The following is a 23130-nucleotide window of genomic DNA, read 5'->3' as shown; positions in this document are numbered from 1 at the left end:
ATTATTATTTTATAATTAAATTATTATTATATATATATATATATATATATATATATATATATATATATATATATATTATAATATTAACATAAATAAATGGACAATTTGTATGATGTAGGCCAAAAATGAGCTTCTCCTCTTTGAATGACCAGCAGCCGCCACTGCTGTGCATAATGAGTAAACTTATTCAGAAAGGACGAGAAACACAACAGGAAGGGGTACCAGTATGTAAGTATGTTTATTTGGAATTGTTTATCCATCCATCCATCCATCTTCGTGGGTGAGTCGGGTTTATTTGGAATTGTTTATTGAAAACCTTAATTGTGTGGAAAGGAAACAGGTGGCTTTCCTCTTCAGGTTGTCATGACTACTTTTGTCTGTGTCCAAGGTGGATCACGTAATACCGAGGTGATCAATTTCAATGATTTACAGGTCCACGTAATTAATCCCTTTCAGGTCTCTAAAACCATAAGACTTTTCTGGCGGCCTGCCCCTGAGCAAAAAAAAAAAACATATAAAGTTTCATTAACGTCAGCTAAGCTCATGACCCAATCTTGAAATGGCTTGATTTTATACTTTTTTCTATATGTGTGTGTGTGTGTGTGTGTGTGTGTGTGTGTGTGTTTACCTGTCCATCTGGTGGCAGGTGTACTCCAGTCACTCCACTGACCATCATACTCTTCTCTAGTTCTGAGCTGTATCAGGTACTCAACACCAGGCATTGCATCAGTGATCGTGTAGGAGCGCTGCGGGTCCTCAATCCTATATATCTACATAGACACAAACAGAAAGACACCCAGGTAAACACACATCACACTGATGTCACCTAAGTGTTTAAAGGAAAACACCGACTTATTGGGAATTTAGCTTATTCACCGTAACCCCCAGAGTTAGACAAGTCCATACATACCCTTCTCATCTCCGTGCGTGCTGTAACGCTGTCTGACGGCTCCAGCAGCATCAGGCCATCACACAGAACATGCAGGTGAATGGTTCCAGTAATCCTACTGCTCCCAATAAGTGACAAAATAACTCCAACATGTTCCTATTTACATGTTGTGATTTATAGAGTCACAGCGTGTACAAAAAACAACGTTAACATAAGACACAGCCATCTTATAACCATAAACAAACCAGAAACTATATTCTTAGGCGGAAGAATATAGTTCTTTGGCGGAGTGATATGCCTGTCTGAGAATATAGTTCCCGGTTTGTTTACTGTTAATAGATGGCTGTGTCTCATGTTACGTTGTTTTTTGTACACGCTGTGACTCTACAAATCTCAACATGTAAATAGGAACATGTTGGAGTTATTTTGTCACTTTTGTCACAATTGGGAGCAGTAGGCTAGTTGGAACCAGTTACCTGCAGGATCTGTGCTAGGCTAAGCTAATGCTGGAGCCGTCAGACAGCGTTACAGCACGCACGGAGATGAGAAGGGTATGTATGGACTTGTCTTACTCTGGGGGTTACGGTGAATAAGCTAAATTCCCAATAAGTCGGCGTGTTCCTTTAATTGTTTCAGGTCAGAAAAGCCAACAGAGCATCGAGCTACTGAAATGTGAAAAGTGAACACACACACACACACTGACAGTGCTTGCTCAAAAACTCTATTCGTCTACCAGCATGCACCTGCCAAATGGAGGACTTGAGAGGTTGGTATTTAATCTCGTAGATTAGTTTATAATAGTGATCATGAGGCAACCAGGAGATCGGCAATTTCCAGCTGACTTTCACCCTCATCTCCTGTCCCTCCTCCTGTCGAACTGACACATTTGATGGAGGGTCTGGCTTTACTGAGGGGGCAGAAAGGAATACAGTGAGTGCTTTAATTACCCTTAGATCAGACCAAACACACATGTGACATGGACATTCATGTGACATGGACACACCTGTCGACGCACAAACTTACAAATGTCCATAGGCATGAAGTGCAGCAGGGCGCTGGTGGCGTTGCCAGCGATGCTCGTAACACACAGGTAGGCCATGTGAGGGGTTCTCTGCTCGAACAAATTGTGTCCCAGAGCACACCAACAGCGGGAGCGCCAAGATGAGTATGAGCACTGTGAACGATGGAAACCCTCTGCCAGGCTGAGAGAAGGAATGACAAAGAAAGAGAAAACCAGTTTCTGTTGTTTCAGTATTGGGACCTACTAGACACCTAGTGTGGTTGACAGGTCAGTTGATGCAGAGACTGAAAAGAAACAACATCTGTAATGTTGTTAAAGGTCTGTTTGTAAAATAGTGTTTGACCATCTCCACACACATGACACATTTATAAGTTATTCATTGGGGGAGTTATAGTGTTAAGGTACAGTATGTCCTTACCTTTTACTGAGAAAGAGGTAACAGTTAGGTCTTATAGTGACGGGCTTCTGGGGTGCCCACTCACAGCGGATCTTACTGATGGGTGACCTTTTGTAGCAGGACAGGCTGGGATTCTCTGGAGGATCTGACACGTATAGAAGACAATTATCAGTCAGTCAGTCAGTCGCTGTCTTTCCAAAATATATCTACATCAACCACACTGTTAATTACTATCACACTCTCATTCAATGGTAGGCTACAACAAACAATTAGTTTTGTTATAGACTAAACTGTCAATAGTTTTTTAAATTAGCTGTTTTAAAAAATAATGAAAAATGGCACTTTTCCCTTGTCCAACCAACAATCCAAAACACAAAGCTATTAGATCAACAATGATGTAAAACAGAGAAAAGCAAAACACCATCCCCCCCAGCATATATTTCTTAAAGAGTCTATTTATAATATTTTTTATGAAATAATGATTTATGATTATGTTCAGGACTTGAGGAATAACTGAACTATCTCAATGTTCTACCCATACGTCATTATACTCAGTTTTTTATTGTCACACTGATGTATAACATCTTTTATTTACACCTAAAGTCCTTACATTCAGAATGTGTGGCATAAGCAATGTATTACTCACACTTTATTGTTTATAGGAAACACTCCTTAATGTTTGTGTTTCTTTCTTACATAATTAAGATATGTTAGGACAATGAAAGGACAAATATCCTATGGATCAAATCAAATTGACACATATAACTTCAATCGTCCATTACAACTTCATTGTCATTGTGACTCACCTGCAACATTTACTTTTAAGGAGAACCTCTCTCTGCCTCTGTGATAACAACTGTACCTCCCTGAGTCAGTCTTACTGAGGACAGAGACAGTGACGCACTTCTTCTCTCAAATGTGATTTCTCCCCAGTCTCTGTCTCCTTTCCCCACCGTCCTATTGTTCCACTTCCACTGTGGCCTTGACTTTCTGCTCCCTTCCTCCCTTCCTCCCCTCCTCCTCCTCCCTCGTAATCGCTCTCGCCATCTGATTTCTTAGCCTCCCAGTCGGATTCATTCTTTAGCAGTCTGCTCCCACTGGTTTGCCAGACCGTGGGAGTGGTGGGAGAAGCTGTGTATCCTGTAGCTGTGGCACTTTCCATTGAAACTTCAGTGTTGCTTCTAATGTTTACAGTGGTTGTTGGGGTTGGATCAGAAGAACTCCCTCTTCTATTGGTGTTTGAGCCTTGTCTGGCAATGCTGACCTTTACTCCATCCACCTCCACATGACCACTGCAGGTCAAAACCAACGAACTGCCAGGGGATAAAACCAACGCACCAGGGGGAGGGTCTGCACAGAAAAAACAAAAAAACAAGATTTATAGAATATAATCTAATAATATCAATGTGTCTGTCTTTATTGCATACAGTACAGGCCAAAAGTTTGAAAACACCTTCTCATTCAATGGGTTTCTTTATTTTCATGACTATTTACATTGTAGATTCTCACTAAAGGCATCAAAACTATGAATGAACACATATGGAATTATGTACTTAACAAAAAAGTGTGAAATAACTGAAAACATGTCTTATATTTTAGATTCTTCAAAGTAGCCACCCTTTGCTTTTTTTGATAACTCTGCAAACCCTTGGTGTTCTCTCAATGAGCTTCATGAGGTAGTCACCTGAAATGGTTTTACCTTCACAGGTGTGCTTTGTCAGGGTTCATTAGTGGAATTATTTCCGTTGTTAATAAAAAAGCAAAGGGTGGCTACTTTGAAGAATCTAAAATATAAGACATGTTTTCAGTTATTTGACACTTTTTTGTTATAATTCCATATGTGTTCATTCATAGTTTTGATGCCTTCAGTGAGAATCTACAATGTAAATAGTCATGAAAATAAAAAGGAAATGCATTGAATGAAAAGGTGTGTCCAAACTTTTGGCCTGTACTGTATGTGTGTATATTCAAAACTTTCAAGACATTGTACATTCAGACAGTATTTTATACACAATGAGTATTGGTTGCAGTTCACTGGGCTTAGCACAGATACGATGCAACGTTGCATAACCAAAAATACCAACTCTTTTTAAACTTCCTCTTTAAAATAAGTCTCTCTTCTTTACTGTTTCTTTTTCAGTCCTAAATCATGCCCTTTTGTGCAATCTCTCACTTACATTTCTTCCCGTAAGTATGTCGATTTTCTGATTGCATTCAAAACTCACACAAATGCTGTAGCTGTTTATCACCTCTTGTTTTGACATGAATGGCTTGACGTCAGAAGCCCATTGCCCTTGTAGTGCAAACACACTTTCTCTCTATTGCTCTTACATTCCCAGTTCCTTCTCTTTTTTTTACCTAGAAATCAGATATAGAAATCTATTACTGTAGAACTGGTTCAAGATTCAAGAGTTCATATTGCCATTTGCACGTAAGGGACGTGATTTCGATGTGAAACGACACAGAATGACAATACAGATAATTTAAATACATATTTAAATGTATATTTGGAAACAATCATACTTTAAGTTCTGTAAATATGACGTGAAATTCGAAACTAAAATATGAGTTGCGCTGTGCTTAAACTGCTATCAAAGCAGGCTGCTACTGTGATTGATCTTATCTTCAGTCAAAAAAATTAATAAATCTGAATAGCTCTCGTGGGGGACATTAAGCTCATCTTAGCAAACAAAAACACCTTACAATTACTTTTACTGAATTGAGTTTTTGACTTGACCTAATTTTGACAATACCTGAGCAAATTTCATGTCAGGATAAATTATTAATTGATTCTGTAGTCTTACCTTTTCTGGGACAGGTTCCGTCAAAAATGCCGTGGACCGGTGTGGCGCACAGAACACACAGCAAAGGGAGAATAATTTGCATTTTTGCGCATGAGTCTCCCTTCACCGACTCCTCACCACCAAAAACAACAACTGACAGTCCTCCACTACAGACAGGGTTGTTATAGTACAGACCGGCTTCCTCTGGTTGCAGTTTACCCAGCTCCTCCCCTTGTTCAGCCCGTTACAGAGGAAATCCTCCCCAGCGTCAAAATAAAAAAAAACACGAGAGCTGTAAATAGACCTGCAATTATAATATGTATATTTAAAACCCGTCATTTGCAGGAAGTCTTCCACAGCCTACTGTAGTTACTGTCTGAAACTGTACTATTCCCGATTTTGTATTGTGCACTTTATTCTAATTACATACCATAAGTGAATTCATAATGTAAAATATGTCGAAAGTGTTTTTCATTTCAATACAAAGTAAAACATTATATTCCTTTTCTGATTTGAACACAACTCAAAATATCTCTTTTTCTGAGTGTTTTTGCCGCATAAAGTACCACAGATGTGTTTTTGTGGTTAAACTAAAATTCCCAGTTATTTTTCACTTTACCTCATTTCATGCCCCACCATGACTAGTCATTTCTACCTTACACTTTGGTTGCTATACTTGAAATAACATTTGCACCCTAAGAGATCATCCATGCTTAAACAATTAATGTGGCCAAATAGTGTACATTACATTCATTTCCAGCCTTGTCTTTGCAGATCATGTCAGCATACTGTTGTATTTTCAGTCTGAGAGCGGCTTTGTTGAAGACTGTAGAAACAGATCCAGGTTTATATCGATCCTCTGGTTACGCAACTTAGTTTATTATCTCTACCCAATCCGGGTCAGGGGTCAGTAATAGTTAGGAGCAAACACAGATAAAATGTTGTACTTTGAGTGATAGATCAGAAACCAGAAAGGACTACAATGTTGGCATTGTTAAGGCGTGATTATTCCCAAACACCTTCCATTTATTCGTGGACGAATAAATATTTAAAGCACTTTACTGAAGTGAAAGACGGTTTGACAAATCACCTTTTAATGTCCGTTAGTGCCTTTTTGGTTTTCACAGAGTTTCTTTGCACCTTTCCCAGGTCTTACATAACGTAAGCCAGCAGCAGTTGGTCTTTTCATTGTGTTTTTCAGACTCTGGTGGTACGAGATATTTACATGATCTTTGTCAGACCAAAAATAATATTAAAAAAACTTGCAAAGAGGAGAAAAAGCAGCAAAAGCTTGCATTGAGGAGCCATTATAAAACACATCAATATGATGCAAAATAAGAAAGTAAAACACATGAAGTAGAGTAATAACAAGTAAGAAAACAGATCAGTGGGAGATAAGGGACACAGTTCTTGCAACAGTCTTGCAGTGTCCTGTAACATAAAGCACCGTTCTCACTGAGAACTATAGTGAACACAGAGGCTGGAGGATAAACACACTTTTACAGATAATAATGCCAGCACTTCACTGATTGAAAGTCTTGTTATTCTTCTCATTCATTCAACCCATTGTTGATTTTGAGAGATGCTGCGTGACTTGGTTGTGAGTGAGGCTAAACTTGAAATGACAAGTGGTGACAATCTTTTAGATCATTAATAGTAAGTGATCTGTTTCTGCACCCGCTGCTTTCCTTCAGTTAAATACTGTAAATCTCATGATGTTCTAGTCATACATGAACACAGTTATCATATGCTGCCAGAACATGTCTATCTCCATTCAATCCCAATTCATGGTTGGCAAAGTCCATGTCATAAGGATGTGCCACTTCTTCCTATGATTTGGATTTATTTGATTTATTAAAGAAGCTTCAATTGGGAGTGAGAGAGAAGAGTGAGGAGCTCTCAGCATCGCAGTTTCTCTCCAGGAAAACACACAACACATCCTGTATGTGTGTGCAAACATGTGATGGACAGTAGTGAACAAGCTATTCCTCCATTTATTCTGAATGTTTCACTCAATCTGGCTAGTGTGGCAGAGGTCCGAGTCTTCCAACCAAACAGAGCTTCCTGTTGGAGAGAGGAAGAGTTGTGTCGATGTGTATGCTTTTAGATGTGTTGTAACTGTTTCAGTGTTGTTATTAATACATGAATGGGAAGTAACAGCAGCTCACCTGCAGAGTGCCCAGAGTGACGGTCCAGCCTCCAGGTGAGTCTCCCCCATGGGCCATCACTGCTGCAGGGGTGAGGGCGGCAGCTTCTTCTGAAGTCGGTGCTGAAGCTGGAAGGGTTTGTGTGGGTGAAGCAGCAACGGTCTGTGTATTTTGGACTAGTGCGGCGCCTCTGTCCTCCTCGATGGGTATATCTTGTGTGCCGCCCAGAACAGAGGAGGAGTTTAAGAGTGGCGGAACTGACACAGAGACACAACTGGGTGCTGGGCTGGACTCTCCGGAGGCGCTGGGAGGAGTGTGAGCGTGACTATTTTTCTTCCTGTGGAGCGTGTCAATCCAGCTGGAGCTGTTTCTGGAGGCAAAGTTGGCCATGGCCAAGGATGAGAGCCTCATATTCTTCCCTGGGGTGATCAGCTCTCCAAATCCTTCCTTGTGGGCAAAGGCATAGCCTGACCTCCTAGAGCCACGAGCGCCCAGACGGCCCTCTGACACACTGCCCACCCCACGCCAGGCACCTCCCACGCTACAACCTACCGGCTTTCGCTTCTTCTGTCGAGTGTGGCGCGCCTAAGAAAGGAACAGAGACCTGTTTTCAGTCTTTGTGCTAAGTTACTGGAATGTGCTTCTCAAAACAAGGAATTCTTCCTTTAAGGTTGCAAAATTCTTTCATTTTTTTTCCATTGACAACAATGTTTTTACTCTTTTTCCACCTGTGTGCCTTGTATCTACTGTTATTATTTTTTTCTGAGCTTTTTTTCATTTTAGTTATTGTAGGTCAGGCACACGCACGGACGCATGCACGCACGCGCGCGCACACACACACACACACCACTTTTCTATCTCTTCATACTTTATAATTTATACTCCTCCCCAGCATAGACACCGATAATAGTTACTGTAGAGAAAAAGGAAGGAGGAACTTCTTCACGCCAACTTGACAGGGGCTCCGGTTAGATGCCCAGCTGGCTTGAGACACACTGACTGACAAGGCCCCACACTGAGCTTATAGTCATTAGAATAAACTGATTAAAGTGATGGTTCGGAGTAATTTCACCCTAGGGTCCTTTGCACCATGACCTCAAGCCAAACACCCCCCCAGAAGCTTTTTTCACCTGGGTCTAACATTGGGAGAGTTAGCGTAGCGTAGCATTATCAGCTGAATAGCTTAGCGCAGGGGCTAATGGATCCACGTTTGTATCTCGTAAATGACCCCACTAATAATGCCCGAAATGATACCAAACATCTACACTAGTACAAATAGGTTATGTACTCATAAAACGATGGATTGGAAAGTTTGTAAGTACACCAGAAGTTTATGAACACTTGCCTGCTCTCTTCTGCTCTCTGTTGCTGCTGCTGCTACCTGCAGTAAGACGAGTGCTTAGGGCCGTCTACAAATTACTACACCGAAAAGAGATGCAACAAAAATATTTATTAATTTAATGATTAAATAAGGTAATGTCTCCAAACTTACCTCAATTATTACTTGTGTCCTGCTAGTTATATTACAGCACTTACTTAAAAAAAAAAATATTTTTGTTGCATCTCTTTTCGGTGTTGTAATTTGTAGACGGCCCTAAGCACTCGGCTTACAGCAGCAACAACAACAGCAGAGAGCAGAAGCCAGCAGGCAAGTGTTATTTACATAAACTTCTGGTGTTCTTACAAACTTTCCAATCCATCGTTTTATGAGTACATAACCTATTTGTACTAGTGTAGAAGTTTGGTATCATTTTGGGCATTATTAGTGGGGTCATTTACGAGATACAAACGTGGGTCCATTAGCCCCTGCGCTAAGCTATTCAGCTGATAACGCTGCTACGCTAACTCTCCCAATGTTAGACCCAGGTGAAAAAAGCTTCTGGGGGGGTGTTTGGCTCGAGGTCATGGTGCAAAGGACCCTAGGGTGAAATTACTCCGAACCATCACTTTAAGTCAGGTCAATATTTGCAGAGTGGGCCAGTGACATTAAGCATTAACTCATCATCACATACGCACTCAGATGAACTGTTTTTTAACGTGTGCAGTTAATCACTGGCTGAGACCAGTTTGAAACTGACCTGTTGGGAAGACATGATATTGACACATGTGAAGACAATGAAGAAGATGGACGCATCAGTGTGTGTGTTTTCTCACCGTGTCTGAGAGCTGAGGTTTGAGATCCACCTTAAGGAAGCGGAATGCCAAAACTGGAACTATGCATATTGCAGTCGCCAGTGCAATAGTTAACCACACGACTGGTTGCAACAATGTGATCTGGGCACTACCTGCACACACAAACACACATATACAAACATAAACACACACACACACACACACACACACACAAGGATATTAGACATCTTTACACGATAATCTTACTGGTGGTGTGAAATGATTTCAGCAGTTGACTACAGTAAACGTAATGAAGATATTCTCTATCAAAGAGCCGATATTATATTATTAGATATAAGATATTGGCTTATCACACATGAAAAATTCAGTATTGGTCAGGCTCTCGTGTGTGTGTGTGTGTGTGTGTGTGTGTGTGTGTGTGTGTGTGTGTGTGTGTGTGTGTGTGTGTCAGACAAATAAAGAGAAGAGGACACTGACCTACAAAGTGGAACTGATTTGGAAAGATCTTGAAGAGGGTCTGACTGTGCAGAGCGAACATGATGGTGAAGTATAAGCCCAGAGAGCCCCACACAAACACATGGTTGATAATAGTCCAGAAGCCTGTGTCGAGTGCGATCTACATATTCACACAGACAAACATGCAAAAAAACACACAATTAATACACATTGATGGAACTGACAGCAGTCAAAAATAGAGGTAGCAAGCTGTGAGGAAAGCTAACACCACTATGGCCTCTCTCACCTGTACGCTGACCACAATGACCAGGGTGGTTGCCGTTGGTGACTGCAAAGGTCTGGTAGTCAGCGAGGGGCACTCCGGTGCTGAGTGGCGTTAGACAGGATGGCACAGGGGACAAAAAACAGCACTACTGATGTGTAGATGCCCTGAGCGATGCAGATGAAGAATTCTCTCTTGTTGAAGAGGAGGTTGAGCTGCCCGGGCTCATACAGTTTAGGATACTCCAGACTCCTTTGTTTAGGAACATCCTACAATAAGAGAGGAAGGGAGGAGCTAAATTTACTAAAATAAGGCTACCTTGCTTTGCTGTGGTCGTAACTACAGATATTTCCTGGAATTGTTATATTTCATAAAATAATGACCAATTTCTAGAGTATACATCCATGATAGCATCTGTGTGAGGCTGTACTTAGGCAAATAGGCAAACACCAGCAGGCTCACATACTTACCCCGGGATTTCTTTTGAAAATAAACCATTAAATGGCTCTTTCTGAAGAGTTTTGTGCAAAGAAATGGAGAAATCGAGTCTTACATGATATATGCAAAACTGCAAAATTTGCATTGTTGTAGTCTCAACAGGTATTACGGCATTTAACATTTACATTACTGTTAATCAGTCATCACTTGATTACACATTGTATTACCTAGTTATGATATAAGAAGTGACGCATACAATGTGCCAAACATAATGTGCTACATGAAGAGACAGTGGAGCATATGACAGTAGCAACAGCTGAGAAGATTTGGGTCTGTGGTGACCAGGTCCACCTCACACAAACTTCCTTCTCTCATTCTCTCTCTTCACACACACACACACACACACACACACACACACACACACACTCAAACACACACACACACACACACACACACACACACACAGTGTAGGCACCAGGGACCCAAAGTTAAATTAACATTGGTCTCCCAAAGGGGTCTACTAGGACCACTGAAATTCTAAAGAATGAGAAACACTGATTTACATACATTCTAATCCTTTAAAACTAAATAAATAGAAATAACCATTTTTTGGGTACCAGGGGGACTGGTGGCCAAAGACGAAATCTCATTAGACTAGGCAGTGAGGGAAAATCATTCTTCAAACAAGGCCTCTCCCCACCAAAAGTTCCAGCAGAAACTAGACAGAAAAATACCAACAGCAAGACAAAAGACACAGCATGGCTCATTTTGTGCATGTGTCATATCACAGCCTTTCTCAAACCTTTTTTGTGCCAAGGCCCAGTAATGTTTGGCCCTCGTCCTCTGTGCCCCACTTAATGTAATTATTTTGGAAAAAGAGACTATTTTTTCATTTTATGAAACATTTAATGAATTATTTACAGTTACATTTAGAGATGCACCAGAGCCGGTCCGAGGCATAAGCGAACTAAGCGGCTGCTTGGGGCCCCCTGGCACGACTAAAGTTAAAATGAATTGAACTTTTACTGAGGAACGAGAAATGAATTACTTTTATGTGTGAAAACAGCTTTATCTCATGCATCCGTTAAGTGTTGTTGAATATATATATATAGCATTATTATATAATTTGTTCAATATACAGTATAGCATAATATCATTTTTTCACTCTTTTACAGAGGGCGCCCCCCCAATACAATGGTAGGGAAAACACTCAAACAATATTTACATAAAATTGGCATGAATAATCATAATGGACAACGTTATGCGTGTGTGTGTGTGTGTGTGTGTGTGTGTGTGTGTGTGTGTGTGAGATCTTGTCATTTGTCATCTGCAGATTAATTTTAAGTGGGGGGTGGGGAGGATTGATTTAAATCATGAATCAGATTCTTTGTGAAAAAATCAGGGATTTTTTTGAGGCCATATCGCCCAGCCCTACTTCCTACTAACACAGAGTATGTCAGTATTGTTTGGCCCTGAAGCCCAAGTAGTTGGGTGAAGTCACTACCTTAATAAATCAAAAAGCAAAAGGCTATGAATCTGAACAAATTTAGGTATTGCCCTTCTCCAGCTGACCATCCCCAAAATGCACCAGAATACAGGAAATCACATCTACTAAATTCAAAATTTTCTGGGGGAGCAGACCCCACCCCTCGCCGTTTGCATCAACTTTTGCACAAATAGAATAGGGGGGTGGGTCCTTATGCATCTGTGCCCAGGGGGACAGTAGTTCATAAACTGTCACTGTATTAATACATAACCTTACTGTATTCCTTTATAATGTAACATTAAAGCGTGACATTTGTGTCACTAATCGTCAAGCACAGGTGACTCCGAGTGCTAGGAGGGGGGGGGCCCCCAAATCTAATTCTGTTTAGGGCCCCTAAAAGGCTCGGCAGAGGTGAACTGGCACAAACATCTGGACCAGTCACAGCTGCATGGCCTGGCAACCAAATGGCATCAGTTTTGTTTCCAGATTTTGTGAGGAGACATCATTTTGAGCATTAAACACTGGCTTTTTATGTACCTATTTCTACCCTTTTTTACATCAATTAATGCTGGAAACAATTGAAAATATAGAAAAATAAGGCCCTCAGGCATTCTGTATTACTTTCAACTATTCTCTATAGTCTAGTAGATCAACTTTTTCTAATTCAACGTCATGTCTGCTGGGGCAACAATTTACTCTTCCCTCCTCTTTTGCGTCTTTTTCTGGGGAAGTAAATCTCTTTAAATGTGCATGTGGCACTTATTCATGTGAACCAAAAACGAACGTTCCCAGAACGTAGTCTAAGAAAAGCTTCTTTTTTTGCAGTGATGACATTAGCTACAATATAACAACTTTCTATGCCCAAGTGACCCATTATGTGTTCACTGTGAAGCAAAACTTAGCATTAAGTAATTTTAATTAATTTATAAATTCTACTCTAGCGGTCTAACAGAAAAACTTCCTGACTGCAGCAGACGCGGAGGACTTGATTAGTGCTGAAGTTTGCCCCACACAGACGGTAAATAGAAATTCTTCTGTGATGTTAATAATAATCAAAAACTATCAATATTTGTGATCAGAATAAAAACAGGGTTGTTAGTCAGGCAATTTGTCTTGCTTTTGTTAATGTGTTTATTCTTAGTATGACATATCAAACTTTTGTTTCTTTCTTTTTAGGTCAGCTGAGAAGGACTGAGCCTTCAAAACCATGGAGCTCTATTTTTTTTTTTTTTTTTTTTTTTTTTTTGCAGAAGCAAGAGCTGTTGGCCATCTTCTCCACTGCTGCCATCCTCCTGCCTCCTCCCCTCCTCCTGCCCTCCTCCTGCCTCCTCCCCTCCTCCTGCCTCCTCCCCTCTGGCTGGCGCTACAGATCCCTGCACACAAAACCAACCAGACACAAGAACAGCTTCTTTCCCTCTGCCATCACTCTCCTGAACTGCTGAGACCTACACATTACATACTTTATCATTCCAATATGCATATTGCACAATACATTTGCACTATTACTTTGCACTCTACATCTTAATCTATTTTGTATGTTGTTTATTCTTCTTTGTATATTGTAAATTAAAGTTTTAAATACAATCAAGTTTGCCTGTTCATTCATTCCTGCTAATATATAATAATTCATTCCTGCTCATGCAGACAGTTTAAAGTAATAAAAAAATGAGTATCATTGTTGTTAAAGTTTGTTTATAAGTTAGGGGAATGTAAAAAAGAACGTTATGGGAACGTTCCCTGAAGGTTGCAACGTAAAAGGGCAACGTTAGGGTAACGTTCCCTGAAGGTTGCAACGTTAGGGTAACGTTAGGGGAACATTCCATAAAGGTTGCAACGTTAGGGCAACGTTAGGGGAATGTTTCATAAAGGTTACAACGTTAGGGCAACGTTAGGGGAACGTTCCATAAAGGTTACAACGTTAGGGGAACGTTCTCTAAAGTTTGCAACATTCTGGGAGCGTTCTGACAACGTTCGGAGAACGTTCGATGTAGCCAAAAACGAACGTTCCCAGAACGTAGTCTAAGAAAAGCTTCTTTTTTTGCAGTGATCACATTAGTTACAATATAACAACTTTCTATGCCCAAGTGTTACTAGTGACCCATTATGTGTTCACTGTGAAGCAAAACTTAGGCTACTATTTTTGCACTGAATTGGAAATGATATTTTTCAAAAATACAATGAATTACAAGGCTGTAGAGAACAGTGCGCCTATTGCAGACTTATATTCTGAGGTTTTAATTACATTTTAATATAGTCAAAACACTAATGAAATGCTGCTCTCTACGTCTTTTTTAACCTTCATAGTGTTTTAAAAGTTTCTTTTGGCAGCGATAAAGCAGTGATGTTTCCTGTTTACTCAAAACACACTGACAAGTCTGAGACTGTCAGTTATATGATTGGCCACCGCAGCGTGACGTGAGGTTGCGGTTCTCCAAAAGTTGAATCGGGCCTCAACTAGAACATTTTCGTCACCTAAAAAAGTCTTGTTCAGCGTTCTAGCATTAGCTGGTAACTTAAGGTCCTGACACACCAACCCGATAATCGCCGAGGTCAGTGACTCGAGTCTGTTCGGTGTGTTCCGTGCCGTCGTCAGTCGGAAGGGCCATCAGCCTTCATTTGGGCCGATTTGACATGTTGAATCATAAGGTGGGCAGTCGGACTCAATGGCCAATCTGATTGGTGGAGCGCTAACCCGGAAATGACGAGCGGGATGAGTGACGAACGCCTCTCAAAATCTGACAAAAATCTTTTAAACTGACCTTTGTCGATCTGAAATGAAGACAGATTCAGCAACTGCACATCCTATTTCTCACTTAAAATGTTTTCAGAAAAACGTTTTGGTGAACTATCTTCGTAAAATATGAGATCGTATTCCAAACGAGCCGCCATTATGCCGGTTGTAAAATCCGGGAGCAGCCAGACCCACGTGACGCGTTTGTCCAATATGCTTCCGTTTTTCATTTTTGGGGCGACAATACAGATTAGCGCCACCTGCTGTTACGGAGACGTATTACGCCTGCACACGCGCAGAACGTACGCTCAAGTCGGCGTCGCTTCGGTGTGTTCTGAGGCACTTTTTTGGCCAATGGGAGCTGAATGATCAGTCCGACTGGCTTTTCTGCCGACGGCCGTCGAGTTGGTGTCAGAGCCTTTAAAGGAAAGTCCGCAGATTCTCTGTTCTGCCAGCACCTAATGAAAAAACGTTATGCTGGCTCAGCAACAATATCTCTCATCTTTGCCAAAGGAAGAGATCAGAGTGTGATGTTGATGGAGATTCTCTGTAGTATGATGCTTTAAGGAGATTCTTTGAGCACAGAACTATATGTGTATTCAGATTTTCTGCCTTAACCTAACTTTCTGTAATGATTAAAGTATGTTTTGTCTTTCAGGTCCAGGTGGTGTTAAAGTGGTTGTGAAAGAAGACTGTGATGCCGTGTTACCCTGTTCTCTCAGCACCAAGGAGAACATTGCTTCAAAACTGTTTCACTGGAAGAAAGTTGCTCCAGAAAGATGATGGTCTGAAGGAGGTGTTCCTGTATGACGCAGGCATTCGTTACAACAACGGTCTTCCAGGTCAGAGTGAAGAGTTCAAAGGTCGAGTCTCTCATTTTCAAGATGAACTGAAACACGCCAATGCTCTATAATCATCAGAAATACAAAGATATCTGACAGTGGAGAATACACCTGTTATTTTCCCCGTCTTCAGCCATCCCAAACATTCTACATTGAACTTCTGGTCGGTGAGTACTTTTATTAAACATTAAATTCTTGATTTATTGTTTGTCAATCTCCACATGTTATTTTAGGTTTGACCTTCACTCAGTCTTCTGTTTAAACCACTGACAAAGAAACTACAGATCCAAGATGTTGTTAAAACATATGAACAGGACAGTATATTATTTATTTATTGGTAATTCCCAGCTTCAAGATTGACTTTGAGCAGCACTACCTGTATCTTAGTCAGGCAGTACCGTTAGCTAGTTAACACTACACCTGACAGCAGGTAACGTTAGCCTACCGTAGCTAGCAGCTGGATTGAACACGGTTAAAATGCTGACAGCTAAACGGTGTAAACATTTGTCTGTATTTCGAGAGGATTCCAACAGGGGGACATACGACAATCTGAAGCTGCCGTTGTCTGAAAAACAACACTGATGTTGCGTTCACTTCAAACTCGCCTTGCCAGCCTCGTGCTGCGTTGAATGTTATTGTAAAATACCATTTTCCCATTCATTGGTTGTTTTTGTCGTTTAACAGGAATTTCCTGGTGAAATAAGGAAGCGGCTCGATATTTATATAACTTTTTATTAATTTATTTTTATTAGGGCTGTCAATCAATTATAAAATGTAATCAAATTAATTACATACTCTGTGATTAATTAATCGAAATTAATCGCATACATAATTAACGGTGCCTGAACCGATACTTTTTAAGAAAGTAACAAAAGAAAAGAAAAAAGAAGGGTATTAAACAAGAGTCGGTGACATTAAAGAAGGGCTTGTTTATTGCTAAGGCCATATGGTCAAAATTAAATGATTTGATAATAATCTATAACAATAACAATAACTTATTTCACTAGTAAATTGCTGTTGAACGACAAAAACAACCACCAGATGGGAAAAGGAAATTTACAATAACTTCAAATGCACTACGAGGCTGTAGTTTACCAGTTTCATTGAACGCACCGTCTGTGTTGTTTTTCCGACGGCAGCTGCAGATTGTTAGCCTAGAAATCTAGACGCAGCCTAGTGGCAGCTGGCTGGACAGGCTAGCAGATTGTTACATACTGGTGTTGAATCCTCTACAGTAAAACACAGTAAAACTTTACACCGTTTAGTGTTAGCTGTCAGCATTTTAACAGTGTTTAATCCAGCTACTAGCTAGCAGTAGGCTAACGTTAGCTGCTGTCGAGTCAGCCCGGTCTCATGGAAGTTCGTGTAAATGTGACGTTATTTGAATCTATTGATACGTGTTCATGGAGACGTTTTTGTCGTTTTTTACGTGGTGGACAAGACGAAAATGTGAACCAATGTATTTCAATGGGAAGCATATTTCGTGGCCACAGAACGAAATTGTAGGGAGTAATATAAAAAGCCGAGGTCGGGGTGGTGGATGGGACAAACAACACCGGGGAGACCGGGGATCGCGCCCCGCGTGTGGCAGTACCTTTGTCCCGCGTGTTACAGTTCCTTTGTCGGCGTGTCCCACGTGTGACGGTTCCTTTCCCCGTTCTTTTTTTTTCCTAACCCCAACCGTCTTGTTATTGTGGCGTTTCATTTCCCGTGTCCTGCGAGTGGCGGCCCGCGAGTGGCGGCCCGTTCCGTTGTTTTGGCCGGCGTTTGGCGCCTCATTTCCCCGATCGCGAGTAGCGGCCCTTGTCGTTGTTTTGGCCGGCGTGTGGCGCCTCATTTCCCCGATCGCGAGTAGCGGCCCTTGTCGTTGTTTTGGCCGGCGTGTGGCGCCTCATTTCCCCAAATAACACAGGACTTTCACCCGGGCGAGCGGGGATTGCGTCCCGTTTGCGGCGCTTTGTTTCCCGGGGATGGCGTCCCTGCGTGTGGCGTTTTGTCCCGTGTGTTACTGTGGCGCGTATTTAAGAAATTCTCTAAAAGACGTGTTCGTTCTGATTTCTGGAGGAGGAAGGAGAGGCTGGGGTCGAATTGAAAGTTAAGCAAAAGGTTTAATGAAACTGCATGAAAACGACAAGACAAAACACAATCAAACATAAAACATAAAACACTGCAGCTGACAGCGGACTGATCTCATGCTTCTCCTTGCAGAGTTACAGAAGAACAGTCATGTGACATGACAAACAATACGCTGTAAACAGCGGACTTCAACGTGCTTCCCCTGTCGGGGTCACAGATTGAAGTCCCAAATCTTTCTCCTGCTCCCACATTTATTCCTGTCTCTCAGGATAAGGACACACCTCTAAATTTCAGGTCTACTCCAGGTCACAGACTAAGGTTGATTCACATGGTATTGCTGATTCTACAGTAATATGCATTTCCTTTGTTCTAATCACGTCTAGCTCAACAGTTACCTTTCCTGTTGGGACAATGGGTCTCCTACAGTATGCTAAATAACAGCCATGACCTAATCAATTCTTTAGAAGCTACAGACGGTGTGAGCCAGACCAATGCTAATCAGTGTAGTTATTTGATTAGATCTAGCAAGTACATTGTTTTCAAAACATAAGCCGGGTTTTAACTTTTTAACTTCAACACGCGTCTCCCGGCGTTTAAGGCGCCCTTTCCCCGTAAGTTTTCCCGTTATTGTAAGGCGTCCCCAGCGGGCCGCCTCGCGGGCCGTCTCGCGGGCGCCTCCCGGCTTATGGAGCGACCTTTTCGGCCCGGCCGCCTTCCGGCGACATTTTCGGCCGCCTCCCGGCGTCCTTTCCCCGAGAAAATAACGTAACAGTTACACGTAAAAAACGAGAAAAACGTCTCCATGAACACGTATCAATAGATTAAGAATAACGAGTACATTTACACAAACTGCCGTGAGACTGGGTTGGTCGAGTATAGTGTTAACTAGCGTCATGTGCAGCGGTGTTTGTGTTGCCTGTATCGTCCGTTTCAGAGCATCAGAGAGAAGAGCAGACATATCAGGGGCACCAGATTTCGGTAGCCAGGGTTGGCAGGAAGAAGTAACAAGTAGCTAAATGTTCCAATCAATGATCCAGGCAGCACCTTCTCGTCTCCCTCCTTCATTTTACACTCGAATGGTGGCTAGAACGGCTCCGGGTCAAACATCAATATGGAATGGATTAATCTGCGTTATTTTTTCTCAGATTAATTAATCAAAATTAACGCGTTATTTTGACAGCCCTAATTTTTATATAACTATTTGACTGAAATCATCAGAAATAATCTCAGAAATAATTTATAAAAAAAAAGACAAATGTTTTGACTAAAATTTGACTAAGATAGATTAAGTTCTCTTTTGACTAAAATGACGAGACTTTTAGTCGACGAAAACTTGACTAACAAAAAAAGATATATGAATTACTGACTAAATATGACTAAAACTAACGAGGACATTTGGCACAAGACTAAGACTAAATTAAAAATAGGTGACAAAATTAACACTACTCCACTGGAGCAGTTGGGGTTAAGTCATCTACTCATGTCATCTACAGTCAGTGATTAACATAACAGTGTTATATTATCACATTTCTATCATTTTTCTGTCTTTTAATAAGCTTTTGTTTATACTGTGTTTACAGCTGCATCTCCAGAACCCTACATCAGGACTCTGAAAGCCACAGCTGACTGGGCCCTGCTGCAGTGTGAGGTCCGAAGGGCGGCTCCAGAACCTAAACTAGAGTGGAAGGACAGTGCTGGAAACACTCCCTGCTGAGGAGTCAAAGGTCTCAGAAAGAGGAGGCAGCTACTACATCACCCTCACCACTACTGTGACCAAGACAGACAACTACAGTTGTGTAGTAACACAGGAGGAAATCAGCCATCAGACTCACGCTGAAACCTCTGTTCATTAAAGTGGTGAGATTTCTTTCTTGGTGGTTTAATCAGAAAAGCATTTAATTTGTTCATGTATTATCAGTTTAAAAGATTTTTAGACACCTTTTAAAGGGGTGATAGAATGATGATATAGGGTATTTCACACTGTTCCTTATGGTCTCTTAATGGGGTATGTAACATTAGTTGGGCTGAAAATGGCCTGGTTGATATTTTATTGGCCCTTATGCATCCCTGTGTTTTGGCCCTATTTGTAACAAGAGCTTTTCTTCCAAATATGGTATTCTCATGAATATTTAGATGAGCTGCGCGCTGCTTGGTTGAGCCTTATCCCCGTACACACACGTAGAGACGCGCGCTGATTGGTTGAGCGAATCGCCAATACAGAAATACAGATACAGAAACGCGACAGAATCTCATATTCCAGACACTGCAATGTTTCCTTACCAAATTCACTTCTGAGACTTTTTTATGCGAGAAATCAACTATATAAAGCTCAAATATTGGCCGTTTTACGAAAATGGATGGCTAATTGAAAATTTGGTAAAACTGTGTTCAGCTGCCTGTGTTGCTGCCTCGCCGCCCGGCCTGCCTTCCTCCACAGACCCCGGCCTGCTGTGAGCTCGATTGAGCTCCGGCAGCCCACAGCACCTCATACCCGCGCAAAGTCACGGTTTGGGCTAATGGACTAGCCAGGGCCGGATTAGGACTCATTTTCAGCCCTGGATTTTCATGCCTTAGACCGGCCCACTTTACTTCACGAATGATTATATTAAAAAAATGTAATCAAAACCTTAGTATATAAGTCTGCAATAGCGCCCTGTTCTCTACATCCTTGTAATTCGGTGTATTTTGTAAAATATCAATATTTCCAAGTGTTGCTTCACAATATAGATTTATTAGAAAAGTTAACATCTTAACAACAACCCAGTGATGTTGAACAATATCAGAATCTGTTTCTGTGCAAATAAGTAATCACAGATTAAATAAAGAACAAGATACATTGTATTGCACTTTCTAATGACGTCTATTTTTTCCTTTGAATATTTCATACAACTTTCATAATGGGTCACAAGTAATATTTGGGCATAAAAAGTGATCATCTGGCCGCGTCACTTTCTAGAGCTCTCCTTTTTTAAATTGACGCTTTTTCAGTGCCGTTTGGCGCTTTCTACTACCCGTTTAAAACAACTTCTTTTTGCTCGCGGTGGCATCCTCCAACAAGCACCAGTGAGTTGTGTACGCTGACGTATTTTTTAATTTTATTTTTAGCAAGGTGCCGCCGTCGGAGGACTCGGAACATAAATAGGTCATCATTAACCAGGCTGCACTCTGCGAGTGGGCTGCATGAATCAAGAGAACGGTGGGCTGCAAGAAAAAATAAATACTGTAAATACAAAAAGTGGGCTGCGAGTGCAGGCAGCATAGGGACAGCATCCATAATATTCAACTATGATTTCAACCCAGTGCCATACCTGAACACCGGCCCTCGCAACCAAACAACCACACCTGCCCACCGGGAATTCTCCCGGTGCTCCCGATTAGCCAATCCGGGCCTGGGACTAGCTACCAAACACCGCTGCCCTGACAGATCTCCAGGGCCTGTAACTCCTCTCTTCCTGCTAGCTAAATGGCCCGTGTGTGAGAGTGAGAGCACGGTCGGCGAGCTTGTTACACCAGCAATGTTACACACATGTCACGCCACTTATACAATATCTAACTAAATGTCTTATAAAGCTAACAACGGTGTCCGATTTCAAGTTAAAGAATATTTGTGAGCTGTAAGGGTTTCGTTAGCTGTGACTGTCCCTTCAATCATATGTGTGCAGATTGCGGCTAGTTAGCTTCATTTTTGGTCGTAATTCGAGTATATTTACAGTTTGAATTATATATATAAACAACATCTAACTAAATGTTTTATTTCAAGTTAATGAATATTTGTGAATGCCAGAGGAATTCTAAGAGGAGGCTAGCTAGCTCTCATTGATAGAGCTCCATCCAGCCGCAGGCTCTATCAATGAGCAAGTGGCGTTTATTTCCCCAATTGTTTGTTTAAATAACTCAACACATTATAATTACACACATTTACATTAAAAGAGTAACTGGAACCTGTGGTAAGAGAATGCTGGTGTAACAAACTCGCTGACCGCGCTTTCACTCACATACACCAGGCATTTAGCTAGCAGGAAGAGGGGAGCTGCAGGCCCTGGAGCTCTGTCAGAGCAGCGGCGTTTCGTAGTTCATCAGCCCAAAACGGTGACTTTGCGCGGGTATGAAGTGCACAGTAGAATAACACACAAAATGATCTGACAAAGGACAAGGGGACACGCAAAGACTAAATACACAGACTAATGAGATAACACAAGACAGGTGACACTAGGGCTGGGAAACAGGTGAAACACATTAGGCTGGGCAGAGTAATCAAAAAAGGCGGGAAAACACAAGACAGGAAGTAAAACCAACAAGACAAGACAGAAAACAAGAGCGTCAAAATAAAACAGGAAACAGAGCACAATATAACAAGCAGAGTTAGAACCGCACCAAGAATTAGAGCTCCCAGAACCAATCCACCAATCATCCATCCGAACCATCCTGAAACGAATCAAAAACAGCTGATGTAACTCAAACTGCATACCAGGTACAGCACACAGACTACACACAACACTTAAAGGGGTGATAGAATGCAAAACTGATTTTACCTTGTCATAGTTGAATAATGACAGTTTAGGGGGTAACTAGGACATACATAGAACCTCTAAATCCCATTGACACCTCTTTTCTCTGCAAATCTCACTATTTGAAACTGCCTCTGAAAACGGGCGAATCTCAACGAGCCCCATAGTTGACGTCAACTATTGCGGCTCCTCCTCATTTGGCTCTAGTCTGTGTTTGTCACGCCCCAACATTTGCATAGGCTACACAACTGACCTGAGATCAGTTAGTCTTCTGAATCTAGGTTGTGCAGATCTCAGAAATTGTATACATTGTTCATATGCTATTTTACCATTAAATTCACTTCTGAGACTTTTTTATGCGAGAAATCAACTATGTAGAGGTCAAATATGGGCCGTTTTAAAAAAAATTGATGTCTAATTGCAAATTTTGTCCGACTGTGTGTCGGACTTCAGAGGCCGGTGCTGCCTGTGTTGCTGCCTCGCCGCCCGGCCTGCTGTGAGCTCGATTGAAGTCATCAAATGCTGTGTTCATCAGATTATAGTTTTCATAGTCCACGGTCTAAAATATGTTTTGTTTTTTCCTTTTTACAGGCCCTTGATGATGAAATGGCTCCAAAGATTTGTGGTGCCACAAATCCCCCATCCTCAATTGATGAGCCTGAAGAGGTAGGTCTTCTTCTTTTTTTTTTATTCAGATGTCAAATATCCTCTCTAGTAGTACGTTCCCAGGACTTTCTCTTTATTGTCCTTTTGTCTCTGTTTCATCTTCTACAGCTGACCACTGAGAGCAAGTGCATCCATACAGCTGTCAGCCACCCAAATCAGACCAGTCCAGAGCTCGGCCCACTCACCAAGGTTGGAGAGGTAAATTAAATCTCATGTACAACTTAGTGAAGTTATTTGTGGCAAAATGTTAAATCTACCAACCTATTTCAGTGTGTGTGTGTAGTCGCCTGAGTAG

The 23130-nt window shown here is 41.4% G+C and overlaps 1 protein-coding gene and 1 pseudogene across 1 annotated transcript; both read right to left on the bottom strand.

Annotated features, from left to right (window-relative positions):
- Positions 1-295: 295 nt before the first annotated feature.
- Positions 296-5364, bottom strand: LOC114554420 (interleukin-6 receptor subunit alpha-like). The gene is given in 9 exon segments (XM_028576259.1): positions 296-493; positions 629-770; positions 1633-1796; positions 1913-2091; positions 2329-2452; positions 3114-3185; positions 3188-3304; positions 3307-3657; positions 5112-5364. Coding segments are annotated over 9 exon segments (1272 nt in total). The 5' UTR covers positions 5194-5364; the 3' UTR covers positions 296-452.
- Positions 5365-6162: 798 nt separating this feature from the next.
- LOC114554969 (phospholipid-transporting ATPase ID-like) lies at positions 6163-10494 on the bottom strand (annotated as a pseudogene).
- Positions 10495-23130: the final 12636 nt, after the last annotated feature.

Source organism: Perca flavescens, chromosome 4, assembly GCF_004354835.1.
Source record: "Perca flavescens isolate YP-PL-M2 chromosome 4, PFLA_1.0, whole genome shotgun sequence".
NCBI lineage: Eukaryota > Metazoa > Chordata > Actinopteri > Perciformes > Percidae > Perca > Perca flavescens.
Note: the sequence above shows the minus strand (reverse complement) of the source record. Positions and strands in the feature narration are given on the sequence as shown.